Source organism: Varanus komodoensis, unplaced genomic scaffold (assembly GCF_004798865.1).
Source record: "Varanus komodoensis strain SLA01 unplaced genomic scaffold, ASM479886v1 scaffold7_3, whole genome shotgun sequence".
Taxonomy (NCBI): domain Eukaryota; kingdom Metazoa; phylum Chordata; class Lepidosauria; order Squamata; family Varanidae; genus Varanus; species Varanus komodoensis.
This window is the reverse complement of record NW_025336480.1, coordinates 8,145,811-8,170,260: the sequence shown is the minus strand read 5'-3', so window position 1 is coordinate 8,170,260 and position 24,450 is coordinate 8,145,811. Positions and strand designations below refer to the sequence as shown.

The 24,450-nt window shown below is 43.7% G+C and overlaps 2 protein-coding genes across 12 annotated transcripts in view; one reads left to right on the top strand and one right to left on the bottom strand.

The window, feature by feature from the left end:
* Positions 1–19,174, top strand: part of RNF14 (ring finger protein 14) — a 38,787-nt gene extending 19,613 nt beyond the window's left edge. For 5 of the 6 annotated variants that reach the window (XM_044454254.1, XM_044454255.1, XM_044454256.1 and 2 more), the window contains one exon: positions 1,318–1,602. In XM_044454254.1, coding sequence (XP_044310189.1) covers positions 1,318–1,360 — 43 coding nt within the window. In that variant the 3' untranslated portion in view covers positions 1,361–1,602. Of the gene's footprint in view, positions 1–1,317; positions 1,603–18,793 lie in introns of those variants that run through there. The other variant, XR_006417015.1, reaches the window with a different exon arrangement.
* GNPDA1 (glucosamine-6-phosphate deaminase 1) lies at positions 6,411–23,136 on the bottom strand. Of its 6 annotated transcripts, none has more exons than XM_044454262.1 (7): positions 23,020–23,136; positions 18,094–18,223; positions 16,096–16,197; positions 11,378–11,560; positions 9,728–9,912; positions 8,894–9,068; positions 6,411–6,941 (listed from the first exon to the last, which is right to left on the bottom strand). In XM_044454262.1, the coding sequence occupies exons 2-7, from the start codon at positions 18,215–18,217 to the stop codon at positions 6,844–6,846; spliced, it is 867 nt and encodes a 288-aa protein (XP_044310197.1). In that variant the 5' UTR covers positions 18,218–18,223; positions 23,020–23,136; the 3' UTR covers positions 6,411–6,843. The 6 variants fall into 6 exon arrangements, 5 of the variants coding, with proteins under 5 accessions (XP_044310197.1, XP_044310196.1, XP_044310198.1 ...); XM_044454261.1 differs by lacking the exon at positions 23,020–23,136 and adding an exon at positions 19,163–19,196; XM_044454263.1 differs by lacking the exon at positions 23,020–23,136 and adding an exon at positions 17,686–17,807 and having other exon boundaries at positions 18,094–18,405.
* Between the last annotated feature and the right edge of the window lie 1,314 nt (positions 23,137–24,450).

Here is a 24,450-nt window from a genome sequence, read left to right as displayed (position 1 = left end):
AAAATGTTGTGAACAAAAAACTTAAAAAAAAAATGATCTGCCAGCTATTGACAATCCCTCCAGAGTGCTGCTTGGATATTTTGTGGGGGCTTTCCATGGTGGTCAAATGAGGATCATGATCTGTAGGAAAAAACTATAGTGTAAAAAAGCTTCAGGAAGCAAAAAATGAATCATAATGGGGTCAGGAAGGAACAAATTGGTCCTGCTGTGAGTCCAGTAGGATACCCATGGTAGGCTGAGGAGGGAGGGGCAAACCCTCAGCAAGTCCATCGTTTGGGTGCACCATGGGTTGTTTGGTCAAAAACTAACTGTAACTTATTACCAGGATTTGCTGGCATGACTCTGAATCTGCCCAGTGTGTATTTTTTTTACAAAATCTCTGGGATTGCTAAGTTTCTTTTTTCAAGCAGGATGGGACATAATGTTGAAGAGTTTCAGGTCATAACAGCAACACAACTCATCATAAGTGACAAGCCACAGTGGGTTCTCATGTCATTCAGTCCTGGAAAATTTCCCATAGGTGGTTTGAGGGCAACAGCCACTCTGAAAACCCATGGCTTGTTGTAGGGGTTGTTGAACCCACAATGAATTGTTGTGTTGTCTAAATCTGTATGATCAACCAGGGAGTGATCATCCTGTCACCCTTTTTCATATTTGACCAAATTATACTCATTTTTGAGAGCCAGTGTGGTGGTGTGGTTAAGAGCATGGGACTGGGACGCAGACGATGTGGGTTCTATTCCCCGCTCGGCCATGGAGCCAACTGGGTGACTCTGGGCCAGTCACAGACTCTCAGCCCAACCTACCTCACAGGGTTGTTGTTGTGAGGATAAGATGGAGGAGGAGAATGATGTAAGCTGCCTTGAGCCCTTTGTAGGAAAAAGGTAGGATATAAATCGAAAATAAATAAAAATAATTTTTTTTCAATTGCATTACAATATGAAATACCTAGGCACACAGAATAGTAAGTGTATTTATACATTCATAATATATGTAACTTGATCACTATAAACTGTAATTAAAGGGAGATGGTTTCTAGCCAGCCTTCTCTCTGCTGCCTTTCTATTAGCAGAATTTCCCTCCACTTCCTTCCCCCATTTTGTTTGGTGTGGAAACATTCTGCCATTGTGCTGGCAGTACTACAATCCAAAGAAAAGCTTTCCACATGACTCTGCTGTTTATATGAAAGGGCTGTCAGTTGGAAGAGTCTGTTGCATTAAAAGAGTGAGCTAAAACTCAGTGTGCATGATGTTAAATGTTGTCAAATATGGATTATGATTTTGTTCACAACTCAGTTTGTTTTCTTATGTGTCTCAGGCTTTTTTACGCTATGCAGAATGATACTGATGAGGATGACTAGTCCCTACTCGGTGTCTTAAGGCAAGAACATCAAACAAGAAATGAAGTCGTGCCATGCATGCTTGTTCAAGTTCATTTTGAACACTGATGGATAAGATGCAAACACTTGACGATGTCTATAGAATTGCTTCTGTTTGCTGCCACTAGAAGCCTTTAACCTGATGAGGTGATCTAATATCTTTTCTTCTACTTGTGAAATACTACAGCACTGAAAAGTTGAGCAAATGCACTAAAATTTCACAATATGCTTCGTCTTATAAATGATCCTGTCACCAGTGAAACTGATACAGGAACAGGTGGAAAATAGAATATAACCCTTGTTTAGGGAGCAGGTGCCTGATACAGACGTGCATTGCTACAAAATGAGACATTCCTCACTGTTCCACATGCTGCAGAAACAGCACCCTGTTATGCTAGCATCTCTTCCAGGACAGGGGAGCCTCTTCCAGGCTTATGAGTATGTTCTGGTAAAAGCATGTTGCACCTGAATGTCACCTTTCATGGAAGCCCATTCTTCACTTGCTGACTCAGATTTTCCAGCACAGATGGTTGAAATCGGTATTTGGACTCCCTACATGTGCATTTTTGAAGCTACCCTTTTTGCCACTGTGTACATTTTCCTCATCCTACTAGCTCATCCTGTTCAAGGCCAACAAATGCTCTAAAATTGTGTGTGTGTGTGTGTGTGTGTGTGTGTGTGAGAGAGAGAGAGAGAGAGAGAGAGAGAGAGAGAGAGAGAGAGAGAGAGAGAGAGAGAGAGAGAGAGGGAGGTCCCACTAATGACTGCAGTTAGTCATTTACTGGTAACCTGCCACAGGTATGAGCCTCATCTGGAATCTTGTGTCCAGTTCTGGACACCACAGATCAAGAAAGATGCAGACAAGCTGGAAAGGGTTCAGAGGAGGGCAACAAGATGAACTGAGGACTGGAAACAAAACCCTTATGAGGACAGGTTTAATGAACTGGGCATATTTAGCTTCGAGACGAGAAGACTGAAGGGAGATCAGATAGCACTCAAAAAGGAAGGACAGAATCTCTTCTTGATCAACCCCCAGTGCAAGACACAGAATAACAGGCTCAAATTACAGAAAGCCAGATTCTGGCTAGATATCTGGAAAAAAATCCTGCCTTTTAGAGCAGTACAACAATGGAACCAATTGTCTGGGGAGGTAGTGGGCTCTCCTACAGTAAAGGGATTCAGGATGCAACTGGATAGCCATCTGAGAGGGCTGGTTTCACTTGGGGTCCTGCACTAAGCAGGGAGTGCCACCCAGTGGCCTTCCGGCCCCTTCGAACTCTTCTATGATTCTATGTAAAACACAGTTTGGTCATTTCATTAGCAGCACTTTTTGGTCCCTTCCATGGCATCCCTTCAATCGGTCCCAGTGTTCTGTAGTTGTTAGTTCCTGGTCCTCCTTTCCCTTTCCTTGCCCATGGGCAAGGCTGGCCTGTATGCTGTCTTTCAGACAACCTAGCGGTGGAGCCAACTGTGAGAGTGAGGAGCTGGAAAGAGCCCTCTAGTTCTATATAGAATATGTATTCCCTTCTTAAACTATCCTTCCCCCTTCCCCACAAAGCCTATTAAAATCAGCTTCTACAGCAGTAGTCAAGGCAAGTGTTCATCTGAAAGAAAGCATAGGTACCTGAATACCTCTAGGGGAATAATTTCCAAGATGGAGTGCAATCACAGCAAAAGGCTGTGAGCTGGGCAATCAGTTCAGACCATGTCTGAAAAGAGCATGCAGTCCCTTCTAGCAGTCTGCTAGGTGGATGGCGGGGAGAGGGTGTGACCCTGCCAGCTTTTGCTCCAGTCCCATCACCCAGCAGCTTGATAGATTAAATTTGTTTAAAGGCTCCCCATTAGCATCATGCTCTCTAGGTAGTCATTACAATAAAATAATCAGTGGATAACATAAAAAGGGCAAGTAAAAAATTATCCGCACTCTGGCTGTAGAATTTATTTTAATTAACTTTTGGAAAAGACAAATAGATCATATTTGACATTTTGCTCTCCAATACACTTTGTCCATCTGTCAACAAACTTTCATATTCCCTCATTAAAAAATGTTTTAGGCTGAACTGTGAACCACTCCGCTGTCTTCACTTCTTCATCAGAAGTGAATCTTCCTCCTCCGCTCTTCCATGAGTTGTTTGGGTACCCATCTCGCACAAACTTTTTGAACCCTAAGTCTGTTGTGGATTATTTCCTAGGCAGAGCCATGGCTGATTTACAAATAATTTGCCACATAATCCAGTGTCACTTGTCTATTTGACAGAATCATTTCAGATTTGTGCTCAGTGTTGTCCTCAGCCATAGGCAGGCATCTGGCGCCTCCTTGACGGCTAACACTTGTGCGGCCTTCCTTGAACTTTTCTGTCCTTTCATACACACTTCTTTGCAACAAAACACTTTCTCCATACTGTGCACAAAGTCTTGAATGAATAAATAAAGGCACTGGGTACACCCTCAGGCCACAAAAAACAAATCCCTGCAAGCTACTCTTTTGTGAAAAACACAAGTGGGGCACCCATTTTTGCTTGCACCACAATTACAGATGAACTGATGCAACACATTCACACCTGCACAGCAGTGACTGGGGTGACAATAGCTTTGAATGGAAAGTGCTCATAGGACAGTGCCACCAACAGAAGTTTTAATAGAACCAGAGTGCAGATAATTTTTTACTCACCCTCAAAATTAAAATACACAAAATAACACATAGTCAACAACAATAAAACCTAAGTTGATAAATTAAAACTGGTGCAAATTGATGTAAAAATTATCTAAATGGTGCCATAAATGTGCTGGAAAAGTGTCAGGCACCTAAAACTCAGCAGAGTAGGCACCTGAAGAATCTTTGATGGTAACGCATTCCATACCACAGAATAGCACCCTCCTTGCAACTTCGCCCTTAACCCACTTAGGGGGAGAAACTCATAGGAGGAACTCCATTGTTGACCTTAAATGATGGACAGGAATATATAAGATAATGTGGTCCCAAGCCATTTAGGACTTTACATATCATAGTCGTCAGCAACTGTGGTGCCTGTTCTAGATCATTTGAAGAGTCTGTACTGTTTTCAAGGGAAGCCCCACATAGAATACATTGCAGTAGTCCAAAGTGGAGGTACCAGTGCATGAATGACCGTGGCAAGACTACCCTCATCCAAGTAGGAGTGTAGTTGGTGAGCCAGCTGAAGCTGAGAAAAGGCACTCCTGGCAACCAAGTCCATCTGGGCAACCAGGGAAAGCTTGGGTTCAGGAGCACCGCCAGAATACAAACCTTGTTCTTTATGCGGAGCGTAACCCCATTGAGGACAGGTTTACAATCTCCCACTTGAAATGGAGGTTTACTCACCAACAGTACTTCAGTCTTGTCAGGATTGAACTTGAGTTTATTGGCCCTCATCCAATCTATTACTGAGTCCATAAAATGGTTAAGGGAAGAGACTGCCACACCTGGGTCAGATGAAAAAGAGGTAGAGCTTAGTGTCATCAGCATATTGATGACACTTCAGCCCATACCTGCTGATGACCTTTCCCAGTGGTTTCATGTAGATGTTAAAAAGCATGGGGGATAAAATTGAGCCCTCTATGACATAAATGCTACGGTGCAGAGTGTTAATTCCCCAACACCATAATCCGGAGATGGTTTGCCAGGTAGGAGTGAAGCCAGTGTAATGTGGTGCTTCCAGCTCTCAACTCGGCTAGTTGCTCCAGAAGAATACATTGCCAATGCTATCAAACCCCTGAGAGGTACAGGAGAATCAATAGGGTTACAGTCCCTGTTTCTCTCCCAGCAAAGGTCATTCCACAGGGCAACCACGACAGTTTTAATCCCAAAGCCAGGTCTGAAACCTGATTGAAACAGATTGAGATAATTCGTTTCCTCTAAGAGAGCTTGGAGTTGCCTGGTCATGACCCTGCTCAGTCACCTTGCCCAGGAAGGGGACATTGGCTATTGGGCTGTAGTTATTCATGTCACCTGGGTCCAGATTTGATTTTTTAAGGAGTGGTGTAACCACTGCCATTTTCAACGCGGCTGGCACCACTCCCTCTCACAGGGAGGCATTCACAGCTTTCAGGACCCATGTGTGCCTCCTCTCCCTAGATCTTTGAATAAGTCACAATGGGCAATGATCAAACAAGCAAGTGGTCGGCAGGACTAAGCCAAGCATCTTGTCCACATCATTAGATCGCACAGACAAACTCGCCTAGCACAGATGGACCAGGCAGCACACTGGACACCTCCAAAGGCAGCACTGCACTAACTCTGGCATCCAAATCGGAGCAGATACAAATAATTTTATCTTCGAAATGCTAGGCAAACTCTTCACAGCAGGCTGCTGAAGGTTCAACAGGTTCTGTTTTGGGGCCACCATGTAAAAGACCCTGAACCACCCAGCAAAGTTCCACTGGTTGGCATTCCAAGGATGTGATGCAGGCAGTGTAAAAATACTTAGTAGCCACCTTGATCACCATGGAATAGGACTGAATGAGCTCTAAGCCATGCTCGGTTGGATTCATCTTGAATTTTTTGCCACCTGCACTCTAGTCATCTCCTGGCTTGATCACTTGATGGCCAACAGATTGCACCTGAAAGAACAGAGCCTTCTGCTGGAAGATTCTGGCCCCCTGATCTGGGCTTTATAGGTGAATCCTACCACTTCAAAATGATGGCCACAAACTGAAAGCCAGTAGCTATCTTTTAAGAACTAAAGACTAATATAGCAAACCCAAGAGTTTTCACTAAGCCAGCTGGACTTGCTGTGTGAATGAGTCGGAGACCGCCCGCCTCCCTCATCTCCTAGAAGTTTTATTTGTAGTTGCCATCAAATGAAATCAAGAGCAGGATAGTCTCTCAGAAATACAGTATTCTAGTGGCTGGGATGACTTGAAAGATGAAGCATATGGAATTGAAGCAGTGATGTACTCATTTTCTACATTAGACATAGCAGCTTGAGAATGTTACCCATTTTCTCGGCTCAAAATCTGCTGCTGTTTAGCTCCATCTTCCCAATTATTACAGAATAAATACAACTCAGTTCTGTTTTGGAAGACATGTATTAATGCCTTTAATGTAAAAACTAAGTAGCAAATGCTTCACATTGTACAGATTCCATTCCTGATAATACATAATTTGTTGCTCAAATCTAGATCATGTTACAGGTTACCAGGATGATGAACTTAAATACATACTTTGATTTGGCAGGAGAACAGACAGCCTCAATTTTCACATTTGGTCTTGGTGCTTAACACAGTGATGGACTGTGTCATGGGTGTGCTTTGCTGGTGGAGAATGCCTGTTGTAGTTGCATCCAATGCTACTACCTCTTGGTGGGAGCAGGAGAGATTTTTTTCCTGTGACTGAATCCAAGAATGTGTTTCGCTGTAGACTTGTATCAAGAGAAGAGGAAAGGATGCTTTGCACAAACAGTTTAACAGAACAATCTTCTTAGCCAGTTATTCAGCATCCTAACAGACTAGTCACTGTATGGCTTCTTTGATGGGCTTTTTTCTGCCCCTATTTCTTTAATACTGTAAAGTGGATCCACAAGTTTGTTGTGAACAAGCATCAAACCTGATTATGTCAAAACAAAACAAAACAGGAACTTAGTTCCAGTGCAAATTGTACTAAATTTATGAACAAAATAATTTATACCCATTCTTACTCTGAGCTTTCCTCTCTTGTTTTGAAGTATTTATGTAGGGTTGGTTAGGACAGCCGTTAATGTCAGAGTCATGTAAGTGGCAGATTCACTAGATATTTTATTTAGAAGATGAAGTACTCAATAAATTGTTCAGCATGCCAGCTTAGAACTGGTGTGGCTACTGCTCTCCACAACCATACCAAGCCCCATATTTAGATGTGCTTGACATGCTGATGCTACATTTAGTTCCTCTCCAGCTGATAAGAGTAGCCATTGAAAGAAAATGGGAGTTGGGAAAAATGGTGGTATCACATGCAGATGAAGAACTCTCAAATGTTCTGTTCCAGCCTCATTCAACCAGTGGTGTAGGGATATGAGCCTAACTGGAAAACCTTCTTATTTCTGTGTTTTTAGGTAAACAACCCTGTAACTTAACACTGGTGTACATGCTTACATCTTTTTACAGTGAATATGACTTTGAAGCATGTGAATAGCTAAGTATGACACCTTAGGTAAACCTTACAATATACCGTGGTACCTCGGCTCACAAACATCTCAGTTCGTGAACAGAAATTTAGGAAAAAAATTTTCTCGGTTCGCGAACTCCGCATCAGGTGATGATCGTAATCGTGCCCATCTCCCCTGAATGTGCCTGCGACCGTGCTTGTCTCCCCCACCCCCAAGCATGCCCGCGATCATGTCCATCTTCCCTGTGATTTAAAAAATTATTTACAGAACTGATTAACCTTATTTACATTGAATCTTATGGGGAAATTTGACTTGGCTCACGACCAATTTGGGTCACGACCAGAGTTGTGGAATGGATTAAGTTTGTGAGCCAAGGTACCACTGTATACATACCATGCAGTGGGCTTAGCAAGATGATAGCTCCTGATCAATTATTGCAGTTCATCTATTGTTTTAAATTAGGCACAGGAAACATCCCTGGGAAGGGGGTGGATTTCCATATAGGTGTATGATACAGCTGCATTCTTGTCAATTGTGTAGAGTTCTGGTTACCCATTACCTAAATAAAGGGTAGCAGAATCCTGGGAAGGTTTTAGAGGATTACTTTTCCAGTAGAAAAAGGCTGAATAGTGGTGAGTGGGGTCAGTTCAGAATAGTATCACTAGTGACACATGAAAGTTAACATAACTGAATTACATGGAGTAACAGTTTTCTTCCTCCTCTTCTAATGCCAGGAATCACCTGATGAAAGTTATTAGCAGTTCGTTCAGAACAGACAAAAGGAATTTATTCTACACTTAAGGTCTACACTTAGGAATTTCACCACTAGCTAAGAGCTTGAATTATTTAATTCCATCTGTTTTGGGCCAAAGAAGGTTGCAAGATAAGACATGCTCCCTGTTTTGATACGTATGCTCAGGTTTTAAAAGAGTGGTGAGAAGAAAGCATGGGACATCATCACATTTGGACCAGCAAGGATGACAAGGCTGTGCTAGGTTATAAAATGTCCGGTCTACAGTTGATCATACACTCAACCACATTAAAAAGGTACAACAATAATATGAATGAGGGACACTAAAACAAGCCAAAGTCCACTATGGAAGTTAGTAGCTCTTCAGTGAATTAATAGTTTCCATGCTAAGAATTTGTGTGCATGGCAAGACAGTCTGCACAGCAAGTTAGTCTCATGAGGTGCTCCTTGTTTGTAAACTCTTCCTACTTCAAAAAAACAAACCAATGAGCTAAGCTTTACATATCTTTTTAAGTGTGAGAAAAGAATAGAGGCTAGCCCTGTGGAAGATTGTTATAGAATCTTCAGCAGGTTTCAGTTACTGAAGGTTGTTTTTGCATTTAATGGCCATTTATATGCAAGGCAGTCTTTATATGACCATTCCAAGCCTCCAACATTACCTACCTTGAAAGTATTTCACTGTTTTTACTTTAAGCTCCAGTGTGGCATCCTCATCACACACAAAGACAGTACGTGGGTGTTGCTGAAAGGCAGAAACTGTCCACATGTGGTTTACTCCTTCCTCAATAGCTTTGTACAAAGCAAATGCTTTATGGGCGCCTGTGATCAGGATCATAACCTGAATGCAAGACACAGAGGAAACATGAAGGTGATTAGCTGTTGTCAAGTATGTATAGATTTTAAGTTTGAAAAGATGTAGATTTTGATTTTTCTATTCCATCTTTGATAGATAGTTATGTACCTTTCATGCCATCAGCTCCTTGCTGAAATCATTTTTTTTAATTTACAATATTTTTTTAGTCACAAATGTGCATCAGCACAAGACTTGCACACATCCTCCTAAAGAGTGAACTGATTTGCAAGTCTGTGCAACTCAGAAAAAGCCAGTCAGCTATTGCATCTGCAGGTTGAATCTACTGAAATTAAATGTATTTGAATTGTTGCCAATTTCTCTGACATCCTTAGTCTACAAGGATGGGCAACTTGTGGCCTTCTAGGTGATATTGGATTGTAGGAAGATCATTCCTCAGGATGCTAGAAAATGTATTCCAAGTTCAGTGTATTTCAGCAAACTTTTAGTTAGAGGCATTCCTCAGAGATCATGTTAAAATCACCTGTAGGAGTTCTCTGATTTCTCTCCAAAATTTCTCTCCAGTGGATTAAACACACACACCTGCAATAGCACCACATATATGATAGTCCAGAATTTATCTGCTCAGATGTACCACCAGTCCCAACTCCCATCATCCTTTCTCAGGTTTTGATTGTGCGTCTAACCTCTCTGGCATCCATGACTGTACCCACTCCAACAGTAAGAGCCATTGTGGGCACTTTGGAGAGGTCTCCATCAAAGAATCTGGCATTAGCCAATATTGTGTCCATAGCCAAGGTCTTCACTCTAGTTCTGGATACCAAGCTTGAGCCTGGCTCATTGAAAGCAATATGACCATCTGGGCCGATACCTGTAATGCAGAGAGTTCCAGTTTATATTTTATGACAGAGTACTTGAGCATGATAAGCTCATAATCCTAATAAGAGAGTTACAAGTGTTCTTTTGCATTGGAGACTGCCCTCTCCAACACAACTAGGCCATGCCAGTTCCAAGTTCATCTTGCTTTCAGAAGAACTATGCTCCTTTTCTATTCAGACAAATTTTGGAATAGTCCAAATGCTTATTTACAAGGTTCATTTTGGACCCTATCAGCTTATTTACATGTACAGACATGTGAGTTGCTTCAGCTCACACAGAAATATCTCCAGTTCAGTAGAACATTTTGCAAACTATCCATAGTTTCAAAAACTATTTGCCATGATGTATGGGGAATGCTGTCCAAGGAAATCAAAGCCCTGATTGATTGATTGACCCAAGAATTGCCAAGCCCAAGCAAGAGTAAGCAAGCAAGTATGTTGCTTCTTATATGCTAATTGCTGCCACTTTCAGTAAACAACTGAGAATTCTGGGGTGTTTAGGGGGTTAAGTCCACAGTTAACCCAACCATCACCTATAGTGTCTCTGTTTAACTGTTAAACAAATCATAGTTCTTGAGTTCAAGTGCTGCAGATGTTCTGAGTTGTTGACTGGAAGTGACAAGTGAAGTAACATACTCACTTGGCCATGGCAATTCCTGGCTTAAACAAATCAGCAATTGCTGTTACGTCTGAACTGAGTCAAATCTAATCCAATTGTACTCAAGCAACAAATTCCGTGGTTGTTTGGATTCTGTTCCTGGTCTCGCTTATGTTTAATAGTTAATATGGATATAATTCCTAGACCCATTGTTCTTGAAATATATCCACTCTGTCTGGAGGTAACTTTAAGCCCAGACTCCCATAGATACTTTCAGCCGAAGTTAAACTTTATTTGCTTATTTCACTGAGTTTAGTTGGACACTCCCAGTGTCATTAAAATTGCAAGCCATCCATGACTTCTGCAAATCTGCATTTTGGATACTATTGGCTCCCAACTAGTCTCCAAAACACTCATTTGCAGCTCTTTTATTCATTTGGGGCTCAGATTACTTCAAGAGCAAGTAGCCAGAAAACTGTGTTAATACATAAAACTGAAAGGGACGGGGAAAACTAGGTACACATAACAATACTGGGAAAGTTTGCAGTAAGCTTAGCATGTGACAGTCCTACAAATGTGTTCAAACCATTCTGGGCTATAGGTGTAGCAAACCACACACTGTCAAAACAGGTTTTACTCTATGGAATGTCTTGTTGGTTCCACATATGCATGTACTTCATTTGGTATCTTTTCCCGCAATGGTTTATCAGGCTGACTTGCAGCATAACACAAACTTCCTGAGGAGACATGAGCACTCCGTGTGACAGTCATTTGTCTGCAGAGGCTGTTACAGACACAAGCCGCTGTGGAATGAATGAACATGTGCCTCAGTCTCATTCCCAATTCACTCAAATGCTCACCTCCAACAAAGAGCTCAATCCCTCCAGCTGCTCTGATTTTGTCTTCAAAAGCTTCACATTCTGCTTGAAGATCAGCAGCGTTCCCATCAAGAATGTGGGTGTTTTCAGGGGAGATGTCAATGTGCTTGAAGAAATTGTTCCACATGAAGGAATGATAGCTCTCTGGATGATCTCTCGGAAGGCCTACATGAAAAGGGCATTACCTCATGGCCGCTATTATTCTACATTAACCAGTTCTAGATGGAGTCACACTTCCCTGAAAGACCATGCTCACAGTTTGGGGATGCTGCTTGACCCAGCCCTTCTGGTGTCCACAGAGACAGAAGCTGTGGCCAAGAGTGTCTGTTACCAGCTTCAGCTGATTCACAAACTGTCTCTTCCTAGAGGGGAGTGACCTGAAAACAGTAGTGCAGGCACTGGTAACGTCTAGGTTCTATTTCTGCAATGCACTCTACATAGGACTACCCTTGTGCCTACTCTGGAAATTGCAGCTAGCCAGGCTGGACTCTGGGTTATCATGGGCATATCACCGACATTAAGTCTCTGCACTGGCTGTCAATGTTTTTCCAGATACAGTATGAGATGTTGGTGATTAGTTTTAATGCCTGTCATGACTCGGGTCCAAGGTACTTTTAGGAGTGCCTTTGCCCATATATGCTGCCTCACCCACTAAGAGCCTCTGGGGATAAGCTTTGAAGCTTACCTCTGTAAATTTAATGAGTACTAGCTGTTAGGACTTTCTCAGTGGTTGCCCCTAAGGCATAGAATGGCCTGCTAGAAAAGAGATGTCAGTTATCCTAGATTGCAACCTTTAAGATGTGTCTCTTCTGACAAGCCTTCCAAGATTAGTTCCCAGATTAGTTCAATTTAATATGCCCTTTTAGTTGAAATTTTAACTATTGTTGGTTTTAATCTCTTGTAAACAGCCCAGAGCCTATGCACCTTTTGTTCACAAAAATACACAAGTAGCAGCTTGCAAGAGCTACAGCCCAGTAACAGACCTGCTTTAGATGGAGAAGTTCAATCCCTGGCATCTCCAGTTTGTTTATTTTTATTAGTGATATGTTCATACTTCTTAAACATTACAACATCCCTAAGCAGAGAAAAGGGATCTAGAAGCAGGTACTGAGAAAGTTTCTTGCCTGAGACAGCTGTCACTCAAAGCTGGTAATGCAGGCTAGACAGCCAGTAGCTGGATCTGGACTGGGCTGCAATAAAACTGCAAAACACAGAACTGGTCTAGCACACCAATAAACCCCAAGAACACTGCTATGAAGACAACTAGGATGCATTCTTCCCCACACTTGTGGGGCTGATCACTATGGTTATTCTTTGCATGCATTCAAAGTTGCATTTTATATAACACTGGCGGGGGGCGGGGGAGGTGTTTTAGTGTCTGCCCTCTCATTTCACAGGAGTTTCAGTGAGAAGGTTAGAGAATAATTGTGTGACTCATGACTTTTTTTAACTTCAGAGCAGAATAACAGCTGCACTCTTAGAAATTGGGAAAATTTCTTCTTGAAACTGTTCCAAAATTTATCCATGCTAGATAAAGAACTATGGAAGCTAGCAAAACATTTTTAGAGTTGGTCTAACAGGAGAGATTGCTCTTTTTCTGGAAAAAGATACAGCAGCAACATTCCAGTGTACTTGCTTTAAAATACAGATGCATTTTATGTTTGGTTAAAGTTTCTCAGTCGTTATTTGAAAGTAAAATAGGTGGGAACTGCAGAGTGCTGCTGCTAAAGATTCCTATCTGCCATGCCCTTCTTCAGCAAACTATATAAGCAGTAAGGAGCTTAAAACAGGGCATTCTATCTTGCAACTCAGGTTTCCATTTTTCTTTCCCAGCTAGAACTTGACATTCCATGAACAACAAATAGAACCTCATCTGGATTCCCTGCCCCCATCCACAGATATCAGTGTCTTGTTTCTAAGTGGCCCATTTTGGCTCCAGTTTTGTTGGCACTCACCACCCTGAATTCACTATTACAGGGAGTGATGGATAGTGCATGTCCTTAACATGAGACTGATCCACGTAGAGGTAGTCCAAAGAGCCCATCTTAGGAAGCCAGCCCCTGCAGACAGTGCAGAAACAGCTTGGACAGGTTTGGGGTTTTCTGGGGGAAAGCCTCTTCTCTATATTGAAAGCTTGCCTTGACCAGCTACTGCTATGTTCTAAGAAGAATGGGTACTACTCAGAAACTAGGGGAGGCAGTCTGGGCAGGAAAAGAAAAAGGACTCCAGGGTAGGAATTTGGAAAGACAGATCTCCATGCCCTACTGCTTCTGTAACAAGCAACAGAGTAAATCCTGGCTTGGAGAACCTGTACAACCCTCTTCTTGCTCATGAACTTAGACTGGTGGCCAACATCCCGTTTCTGGGCAAGGTGTTGGAACAGGTGGTGGCGGGACAACTCCAAGTACTCTTGGATGAAACTGATTATCTGGACCCATTTCAGTCCAGTTTCAGACCCGGTTATGGTACTGAATCTGCCTTGGTCGCCCTGTACGATGACCTGTGCAGGGAGAGAGACAGGGGGAGTGTATCCCTGTCGGTTCTCCTGGACCTCTCAGTGGCTTTCGATACTATCGACCATGATATCCTTCTGGATAGGCTAGCGGGATTGGGGGTCAGAGGCACTGCTTTGCAGTGGTTCCGCTCCTACCTTGCTGGCCGGTTACAGAAGGTGGTGCTGGGGGACTTTGGCTGTGCGCCATGGCAACTCCACCATGGAGTACCACAGGGCTCCATTCTGTCCCGCTTGCTATTCAACATCTACATGAAACCACTGGGAGAGGTCATCAGGAGGTTTGGGCTGTGGAATCATCAGTACGCTGATGATACCCAGCTCTACCTCTCGTTTTCAACTAATCCAGGTGAGGCAGTGGCTGTCCTAAACCGGTGCCTGGCCGAGGTAATGGGCTGGATGAGGGCCAATAAACTGAAGCTCAATCCAGATAAGATGGAGGTCCTGTTGGTGGGTGATTCAAGCTCCTGTGTAGGTGACATTGGCCCTGTCCTGGATGGAGTTGCAGTCCCTCTAAAGGCCAGGGTCCGCAGCTTGGGAGTGTTCCTCAACCTGGAGCTCTCCTTGGAAGCCCAAGTGACGGTGGTAGCGAGGAGCACTTTCCTTCATCTTTGGCTAATCTATCAGCTGCATCCCTACCTGGAGGAGGATTGCCTAGCAACAGTGACACATGCATTGGTTACTTCCCATTTGGATTACTGTAACGTGATTTATGTGGGGCTGCCCTTGAAGACAGTCTGGATACTTCAGATGGTGCAAAATAGAGCTGCCAGGATGCTGTGAGGGACTGCGCGGTATTCTCATATAACCCAGTCCTCTATCAGCTTCACTGGCTTCCCATTGAAGTCCGGGCTCAGTTCAAGATGCTGGTTATTACCTATAAAGCCCTAAACAGCTTGGGACCAGGATACCTAAAGGAACGTCTTTTTCCCTATATGCCCTCCTGCCCCCTGAGATCGGCAGCAGAAGCCCTCCTCTGGGAACCCTCTGTGAAAGACATTAGGAGACAGAGTACCCGGAGGAGGGCCTTCTCTGCGGTGGTGCCCCAACTATGGAAGCACTCCCTAGAGAGGTCCGCCTGGCGCTGTCATCATATGTTTTTGGCACCAGGCCAAGACCTTTTAATTCGATCAGTATTTTAATATGTATTAATTGGATTTTATTGTTTGTATTTTATTGGATTTTCAGCCAGCGTGGAGTAGTTAGTTTATTTTATTCTGATTAATGTTGTAAGCTGTCCAGAGATGGAAGTAATGGACGGCATACAAATTTTATAAAGAAACAAACCAACTTGGAAATGGTAAAGTCAGGAGAGGAATGCAACACTAAGGATTACTTAGTTATCTTCCTACCCACTACCCTTTACTACAGTGGGCTATTTGTTGGCTTACCCACAGTTTTTGGAAGACAGTACCTTAAAGTAACATCTATCATGTTTATAGGCTGAAGCCACTTTACGTCATCATAGCAACCCTTAGAGCAACCCTATAAGATCATACAGTAATATTTTCATACGGAAAATAGGAAAGTGAGGCAGAGTGTGTGTGTTCTTGAGGCTACCTATTGAACTGTTGTTAGAATGTGAACTAAGAACCAGTGTCCTGGTTTACAGCTCAGTTCCCAAGTCACTATTTTATTTTTCATTTATTCGATTTACCTCCTGCTTTTCCACTACAACCAATACTATATTTCAGAATGAAGTCTGAAACCCAGTCCACACATAATGGGACTCATCAGTTAACACAAGATTTATCAAAGTCTAGGGGATGCAACTGCGTATGTTGTCTCTGTCATACTCCTTACTTCAGCTTTCAATTAACAACTGATCTGCTTGTGGGTGGTTGCTCTTAGGGCCTGGTATTATGGACAGTTAAGGGCTTAAACAACCTGGAGTTAACCCAACAACAACCAACAGGTTTTTACTCTGGGTTGTTTAATTCCTAAACAAGCCAGAGTATCCAGGTTCGGATTTCACACTACAACCTATGAAGAAGTGATTGTAGGTTGTTAATTGAGAATGAAAGCAACAAGTAAGCCAGAGGCAACATGCCCCCTCTTGCTAGATTTTGTCAAATTAACTCACAATTGACTGTGCAGGTAAACAGGGTCTGTGCTTACTTAAGCAGAGTAGATTTGTAGGTGAGGGGTAGCAATGGTTTCTTCTCTACAGTTTTTAAAGGGGACTCACCCACATATTCATCCATATTGAAGGTTTTCACATATTTGAAAGAGAGGTCTCCATTCATGTAATATTCTATTAGTTTTTTGTAACATCCTAAAGGAGTACTTCCTAGAGATGAAAGGAAAGCATAGTCAGTGAAGTGGAATTCTGCACTACACAAATGGTAAGTAGCATCGCTTAGGACTTCAACATCACTCCGTTGTGTTTTACTACAGAACAGCCTTCCCCAACGGGGCACTCTCCAGATGGGTTGGACTACAATCCCCACCATCCCCAGCCAGAAGAACTACTGTCCTTGTTGGCTGTCGATGATGGACACTGTAGCCCACCAGGCTGAGGGGATGCCTCTACTGAAGAATGGATCAGAGGTATCTTATGCAGCCCTAGCTCAGCTCTTGATCAAAACTTAGTGCAGGCAAGCCCACTCTTGTCCTCCGGCAGCCAAGCCCATATTGTTGGAAGTGCTTTCTACCTGCAATAGGAGCACACTCTTCCAAGTACTAGCATGTAATGGACATGCGTTGAACCCCCTTTATGGGCCCCTACAGTACATGCATCAGATAGGAATTTGGGCACAATGTTACAGCACAGCATAGTTGCTTAAGGAGCCATTTAAGCAGAAGAATCCGCTTTTGTCCCCTGATGTTTTCTAAAGGAAAATGTCCATTATTAAAGAACAGCTTTCACCAACTTACTGCAAGCCTCTCAGCTCAGCTACTGCAATTTCTCATGTTACCCATGCTGTCTTGTCAACACACATGATGTCAGTTCCAGGACATAAATGGCAAGCATACTGAACCAGAGCCAAGGGTAATGGAGGAAGAAGGAGAACTACGTCTTTACACGGGCCAAGCTCAGACACTGGCAAGGTGTAAGGGCATCAGAAGCAGAAACGGCATTTTGAACCATTTTGTCTGCCCGTAGTTGAAGACACTGCTGGGCTGGAAGCGAAGCCAAATCAGGGCACAATGCAGCCACCACAAGAATGTGGTGTTGTGGCATAGCTGACCAGGACCAGAAGTTTTGTATAACACTTCCTATGACTCTCCCTTGGTCTGCCTGAGTGAACTGAGGGTAATCCTGCAACCTCACACACTGGGAGGCGACCCTGCAAGCACTGACCTGGTGGAGTTGGCTGCTTTGCACTTCACAGGCCATGCAGGTCCTCATACAGAGGAACTATGAAACGGAAGTCCCATGCCTGGAACATCTGGTTGTTTGTATATTTAGCTTCTCAATGCTACCATCAGTGTGATCAGCCTAGAATTACTACTGGCGACTATCAGTAATAAAGAACAGGCATGGTAATGTACCAAACTGAATTTTGACTTCCACTCAGCACCATCCAGATGGGTTGGACTACAGGATCCAGGACCTCCACCAACTTAATCATTCCTGACTGAGGCCGATGGGCATTGTAGTCAAACCTATCTGGAGGGTGCCAGTCTGGGGAAGGCTGAATTAGAATGGAAAGGAAGAGGGGAACTCAGCCGTGGGTGTTGCTGCTGTTTTCAACAGTAACCCTACATCCCTTGTCCTATTATTTGAGGGGGAAATGACTTTTCAACAAGTAAATAGATTTCTTGTTCCATATACCTGTATCACGGTACTGTGACTTCTCTCGCAATAATGTGGACAATGCATTCAGAAACTGGGTCTTCCAAAAAAAGAAACCAGTCCACCAAAAGCAGCCTCGGCATCCTACAGGCTCAGTCAATCTGGGAATAATGAGTGTGGCACATGCAAGCTGTGATGCATTCATCCAACAGTCAAGCAAACAAGTTATAAACTTACAAGCTGCTCAAGTACTACTACATGAAGTATTTTCATTATGCTTTATGCAGCATACATTTTTGCTTGCCAATAATTTGTAGCAAACACCCACAAAAGAGTTTGATGCCTTGATTATATTTATAGCATGGCGTTTGTGTAAGAAGACCCTGAAGTTGCTGCCCTACCAATCACAAAGCACCCCCTGATGCACGCACCCCTCCTGTAACTTACCAGTGGGAAGCCCAAGGGTAAAATATTTGCTTGGACCTGGATTAAACTGAATGATTCGATTCCTAATGTACTTTGCAGCCCATTCACTGGCCTGAGCATAATTCTCTAAAATGATGAGTTTCATCTTAACCTGTAAGTTTGAAACAAATATTTGATTAATGGATTGCAAACCAGAATGGAGAATGATTGATAAGAGGTTAGGTCTGCTAACAGCAAGAGAAACAATAATATACTCCTTAACTGAATAGTTTTTCAGCTTAGGTACATTCTGCATTCAAGAGCTACTGAGAAACAAGTCATGCTTAGATAGAAAATAATTAGAGTAACTTCATATGAAACAGAAGACCATTTATTCAGAATCAGTGAATAGCAAAATTTGAGTCATAGTTCATTAACATTTCATGGTTTTGATTTATATCCCATTTAAAGAGCTGGCATGGAACAGCAATCACACCTGAGAGCAACTTTTTCCCTTGCAGCTTCCATCAGCCATCACCAATACTTGAGTTACGTAAGGGTGATAAAGTTTACAGTCTAACAACTTCTGGAGGGCCACAAGTTGCCTCTAAATTGCACAGATGAGAAAAAACAATTCCCAGACATTAAAGGGCACCAGTCCAAGAGCCAGTCAGCTCCTAGCTTACCAAAAACAAAACGTGTGTTAATCATGCTACTTCTTTCTCCTTTTTTATATGGGAAGTGTAACTCTCATCCAGGGCAAAGCTCCAAGAGACTTGGAACTCACAGTTCCCAGTGCAGAGAACCTGTGCAAGCCCTGATCTAGCTATGACATTTGAAGCAAGAAAAGAAACAGCCCAACAGTAGAGCACATCCTTTACACACTGAAGGTGCTAGGTGCAATCCCGAGCAGCTGCAGTCAAACCAATCTTGGTAACAGGGCTGGGAAAAACTCTTCCGGAGATCCCTCTGCCAAAGTAGACTTCGTTGGGTCAGATGGGCCACTGGTGGACAAAGCAGCTTTGTTTGGAGCAGAACAGCCACATAAGCAAGCACTGCTAGAAGAGCATGCTGCTGCTGCTGCTCTTCCCTTGCCCAAGGACTGGGTTACCTGCTTCATGCCTCTCTTGCTCCTTTCACTCTGGACTCATGCATTTTTCCTGATATCTGCACCACTGTCTTATTTCAAATGTCTGGACAGCATCAACACCCATATTTTGGAGCCTTTCCCTCACTTCCTCTCTGCCTCTTCTGCTTCCTTACTATTGGTGTGGATGGATGCATTTGAAGGGAAGAATGGTAAGCCTGCAGACCAGGGAATGGATCCAGATGTAATCATACTTAACAGCAAAGCCTCTCAAATCTTGGAGACTTGTCATGACTAGCCTAAGTCCTATTGCTTTCAGCATCTGCACTCTTCAAACTAACTCCTGGATCCTGCCCAGGGTTTTGTTCTTTTCCGCTTAAAAACGGAATAGTGCCTGGCCTTGACACAATGTGACATTATTAGTAAATATGACTTAAAGAGCGAAAGTGGAGTCAGAAGGTGATTTAGAAGAAACACTACACAGAAGGCATGTTGACTGGGAGAAGAGAGTACACAGAAGGTTAAAGCTAGGAATGAACTGAGGCTAGCAAGGTATTCTTAAAAGCAGCAGCAGCAAAACCCTTCTTCAGATATGCCCAAAGTAAAGGACAGAGGAAAAAAAATGGGGGTTCATCTACTCAATGTGGAAGGCAAAATGATAACATGACAGATTAAAGGCAGAAGTGCTCAATCCCTACTTTGGCTCAATCTCCCAAAGGAAGAGCTATGACCTTCCTGAAGAAACACAGAAACAGAGCGAGTCACAAGGGGCCTCCCGGGCCATCTAGTCTGAAGGGGAAGTACAAGCTGATGGAGCAGAATGGCAGTTCAAGATTAATAGGCAAATGGTCAAAGATCATCTAATTGTGTTGAATGAGTTCACATCTCCAGGAAGATACTGGTGGAAGAACTCTCAGAACCACTGTCTATTATCTTTGAGAAATCAAGGAGGACAGGGAAGTGCCAGACGACTGCAGAAGGGCTAATGTGTGTCCCTTTCTTCAAGAAAGGAAAAAAGAGAAGAACCTGGAAACTACAGACCAGTCAGTCTGACATCAATCTGGGAAAATTCTGGAGCAGATTATAAAGCTGTCAATCTGCAAACACCTTGAAAACAATGCAGTGATTACTAGAAGCCAAAACAGATTTCTCAAGAATAAATCCTGCCAGACTGATCTGATTTCATTTTTTTATTGTACAACCTCCCTGATGGACTGTGGGAATGCTGTGGACACAATCTATCTTGACTTTACCAAAACTTTTGAGAAAGTGCCCCATGATCTCCTGGTTAACAAACTAGCAAAAAGTGGACTAGATAGAACAATAATCCGGTGGATCCACAGCTTGCTATAGAATCGGATTGAAACAGCGCTCATCAACAACACCTTCTCATACAGGGGAGAGGTAACAAATGGGGTACCTCAGTGTTCAGTCCCGGACAGAGCTAGTACCCTGGAAGACAGACAGAAGATTCAAGGGGATCTTGAGAAGTTAGCATACTGGACTGAAAACAACAGAATGAGATTCAGTAGGGACAAATGCAAGTTCTGCACCTAGGAAAAGGAAACCAAATGCATCGATACAAGAAGGGAAATACTTGGCTCAACAATACTACAAATGAGAAGGATCTTGGAATTGTTGTGGATCACAAGCTGAGTGTGAGTCAACAACATGATGTGGCTTCAAAAAGGGCAAATACTATTTTAAGCTGGATTAAATAGATGGATCGCTTCCATATCCTATGACGTATTGGTTCCCTTTTATTCAGCACTGTTTAGGCCTCATTTGGAGTACTGTGCCCACTTTTGGTCACCACAATTTAAGAAAGATGCAGACAAGCTGGAAAGGGTTCAGAAGAGGGCAGCAAGGATGATCTAGGAACTAGAAACAAAACACTCTCAGGAGAAGTTGAGGGAATTGGGCATGTTTAGCTTTGAGAAGAGAAGACTGAGGAGAGATATGATAGCACTCTTCAAGCAAGGGAAAGGTTGTCACATAAAGGAAGGCCAGGATCTCTTCTCAATCATCCCAGGGTGCCAGACGCAGAATAAAGGAACCCAAGTTACAAGAAGCCAGATTCCAGCTAAATGCCAGGAAACATTTCCTGACTTTTAGAACAGTACAAGAATGGAACCAATTACCCAGCAAAGTTGTGGGCTCTCCCAGACTAGGGGCATTCAAGATGCAACTGTACAGTCATCTGAGAGGATGGTTTAACTTAGGGTCCTGCACTTAGCAGTGGTGTGAACCTGATGGCCTTCTGGCCCCTTCCAACTCTATGATTCTATTATTCTATGAAGGCTTTAATGAAGCAGTAAATTTTGAATAGGGATAGGATGGAGAGTCAGGAGAGGAAAGGAAAACAGACAAGTGGGCAGAAGGTGAATCTGGATTAAAATTATGTCTCTTGATTTACTATAAATTGGCAAAGATTTATGGCTCCCTATTGTATAACTATAGCAGCAACAAATGTCTCCTGTCCTCACACACACTAAATTATATTGCTGAAACAAAGACAGCATGGGCTTAAACAGGGATGACTTACTGTGTGGAAGGACCGTGAGCTGTGCTCTGCTATGGCACCCAGTTGCTGGGCTCAGAATCTCTGGCACAAGACTCTGGGTGGATGGATCTCAGGTTTCTAGGAAAATATGAAGCAGATCCTGCCAGCCTGACGTCTGCCCATGCCTGGCCTGTTGGATGGGATGGGGTGGAGAATGCTCCACACAGAAGAAACATCATGCATTTCTCCCATTTATCCTCCAAACATCTCTCTGAGATGGACAGGTTAAAGGGAATGTTCCAGGATTTTCAACTTCCTGCTACTGTCTGTTGCGTATCTTGCTGCTGTAGCTGTTTGTGCTACAGCAGCTGAAGCCAAGGCCAGCAATTGGCCCCATTTGGACCTAGTGGTTCTCTAAAGCCTGGACAAAGCAACTTATTCACAATACCCACTGAGGGTCATGAAAAGCTAAATGATTATCACTCTCCATTCACGTAAAGCAACAGGTTTACATTCTTCCATAACGTGATGATCTCCAGACTTCTGGTACTGCATTCCACCTTGGTTGGGGTTGATGGGAATTGCCATCTAAAATATCCAGATGGGACTCAGTTGGGGAGTCTGTTCTACAGGCTCCTTTCTAGTCACCTAGTGACAAATGCAGCAAGCATCGCACATACTGAAGCACCCTCTGTTCTCCGCGAACTGTGGTTCAGTCACTCAGTCAGTCTTTCTTACAATCATCCCCAACACGGATCAGAAACCACTTATCACCCATGCAGACGCACGATAGACACAAAAAGCCCGCTCTCTCGTTGAACGGAGGGTATGTCATAAAGCGATATAAAAGATGCTTAAGAAAGCGTTGCATGATTTTAAACAGGCACCCCCGCCCAGCCTCCCCAACTCGGTGCCCTCCAGCCGTCTTAGACTACAACTCTCAGCATGCCCCAGCCAGCACCGTGAGAGTTGTAACCCAGAACATCCGAAGGGCACCGGGCTGCGGAAGGCTGCTCGGACGGGGCCCTTTTGTCGCAGCAGCGCAACATTTCACTTCACCGGGTGCAGTTACCCAAACGGAGCTGAGATGGAGACACGAGCTACCGGAAAGGGAACTGCCAGGAGCGCGGCGCGGGCCAGGGAAGTAGGCAAGAGCCGCCCCGCGCAGGCTACTTCAGCGGCGGTTGCCCTGCAAGGGATTCCAAGTTTTCCGGAGCAAGACATGCTTCGACCGCAGGCACTCTGCCTCCCCTCGCCCCATGTTCGGTACATCCGGCCTTTCCGTGAGTGCAAACAGGGGGCGGCGGCGGCGGAGGCACCGCTAAGTCCCCTTCGCCCCCAAATCTGAAACCGGAGCACTTTCCTCCCACTCACTCACCGTTCGGCCGCCGCTCCGCCTCCTCCAAATTGGCTTCCGCCCTGGCCCTCCTCATTGTGACCTCACGCAGTCATATGAGCGGTCACGTTCCGAAAAACGCTGAGCCAGCACCGCTGCTGCTGCTTCGGTCTCCTGCTCCCGCCCGCTGCCCCCCATTTGGCCGCCACCAAGGAGAAAAAGGCGAGGCAAAACGCCCGCCTTCCTTCTCTCCTTTACCAAACCCGCCCTTCCGCCTAGGAATTAGCTTAGCGATCTCTCAGTGGTGTAGTGTTTCCTACTGGAGGAAAAGAGCCAGTTCTGGTTTACAGGGGGACCTGTGAAGTTTGGGGGTTCAGACCAGCCAAGCCCTCTTCCTATTCCATTCTTCCTCCACCTTCCAAACAACTGGGTGTTGCTGTTTATTTTTGCAGGCATCCTGCCCCATTCATTTTGATGGTGCTCAACATGGCTTTTCCTATTTATAACCCTCTTGTGTTTTTCCACAGTTATTTCCTGCTTGTGGTGCTATCAAATGAAGTTTTTATGCAAGCGATCCAATGTGGCTTAAAAGGTCCTGCCCATCTCACTTTTATCCTCACCACTACTCTGTAAGGTAGGTTAGCCTAAGGATGGGTGGCTGCCCAAAGTCATACAATAAGCTTCATGGCTAAATGGGGACTAAAACCCAGATCTCTCCTGAGCCCCAGCCCAACTCTAAGCACTGCCCCCACTAGCTCTCAATCTACCTACCCACCACCTGCTGTTACAAGTACTTACAAGTAAACTCAACCAGGGGAGGTTCTGAACAGGTATTCATAGAATTGTGCTTTTACATGTGTATCCCAAAAGGCGTTTACTTTCCTTGGAACATGGCACTGAGCAGCCACAATTGCCCACATGCTTCCAATGTGTGAAATGCAATGAAATAATGCATAGAATTTTATTTGCCTTCCAAGAAGTTCAGGGTGATATTAATGGACATTACCTACATTATTTTAAGAGTGCATTATTTTAAAATAAAACATGCATTATTTTACCTATGCATGTTTAGACAGAAAAAAGTCCTATAATTCCCAGCATTCCCCAGCCAGCCTGCTGCCCTCCAGATCTAATTATGCTATTTTTTCTCAATATAATACAAGTATTTGACTTTTGCCATTATGAGTCATTTTCCTGAATTTATTTGACGATTCATGTAAAGTACAAGCAAACAATTTGGTTTTCTTTAATAATCTAGCAACAAGCACTGATAGGCAGATGCATTAAAAAGGATGCTGATAATCTGGAGAGGGTCAGAGGAAGGCAAGAAAGATGGCACAGGTCCTGGAAAGTAAGTCTTATGATGAGGGGCTGAGAGAACTGGGCCTGTTCAGCCTTGAGAAAAGAAGACTACAAGGTGACATGATAGCACTCTTAGGTACCTCAAAGGCTGTCACAAAGAAGAAAGAAAAG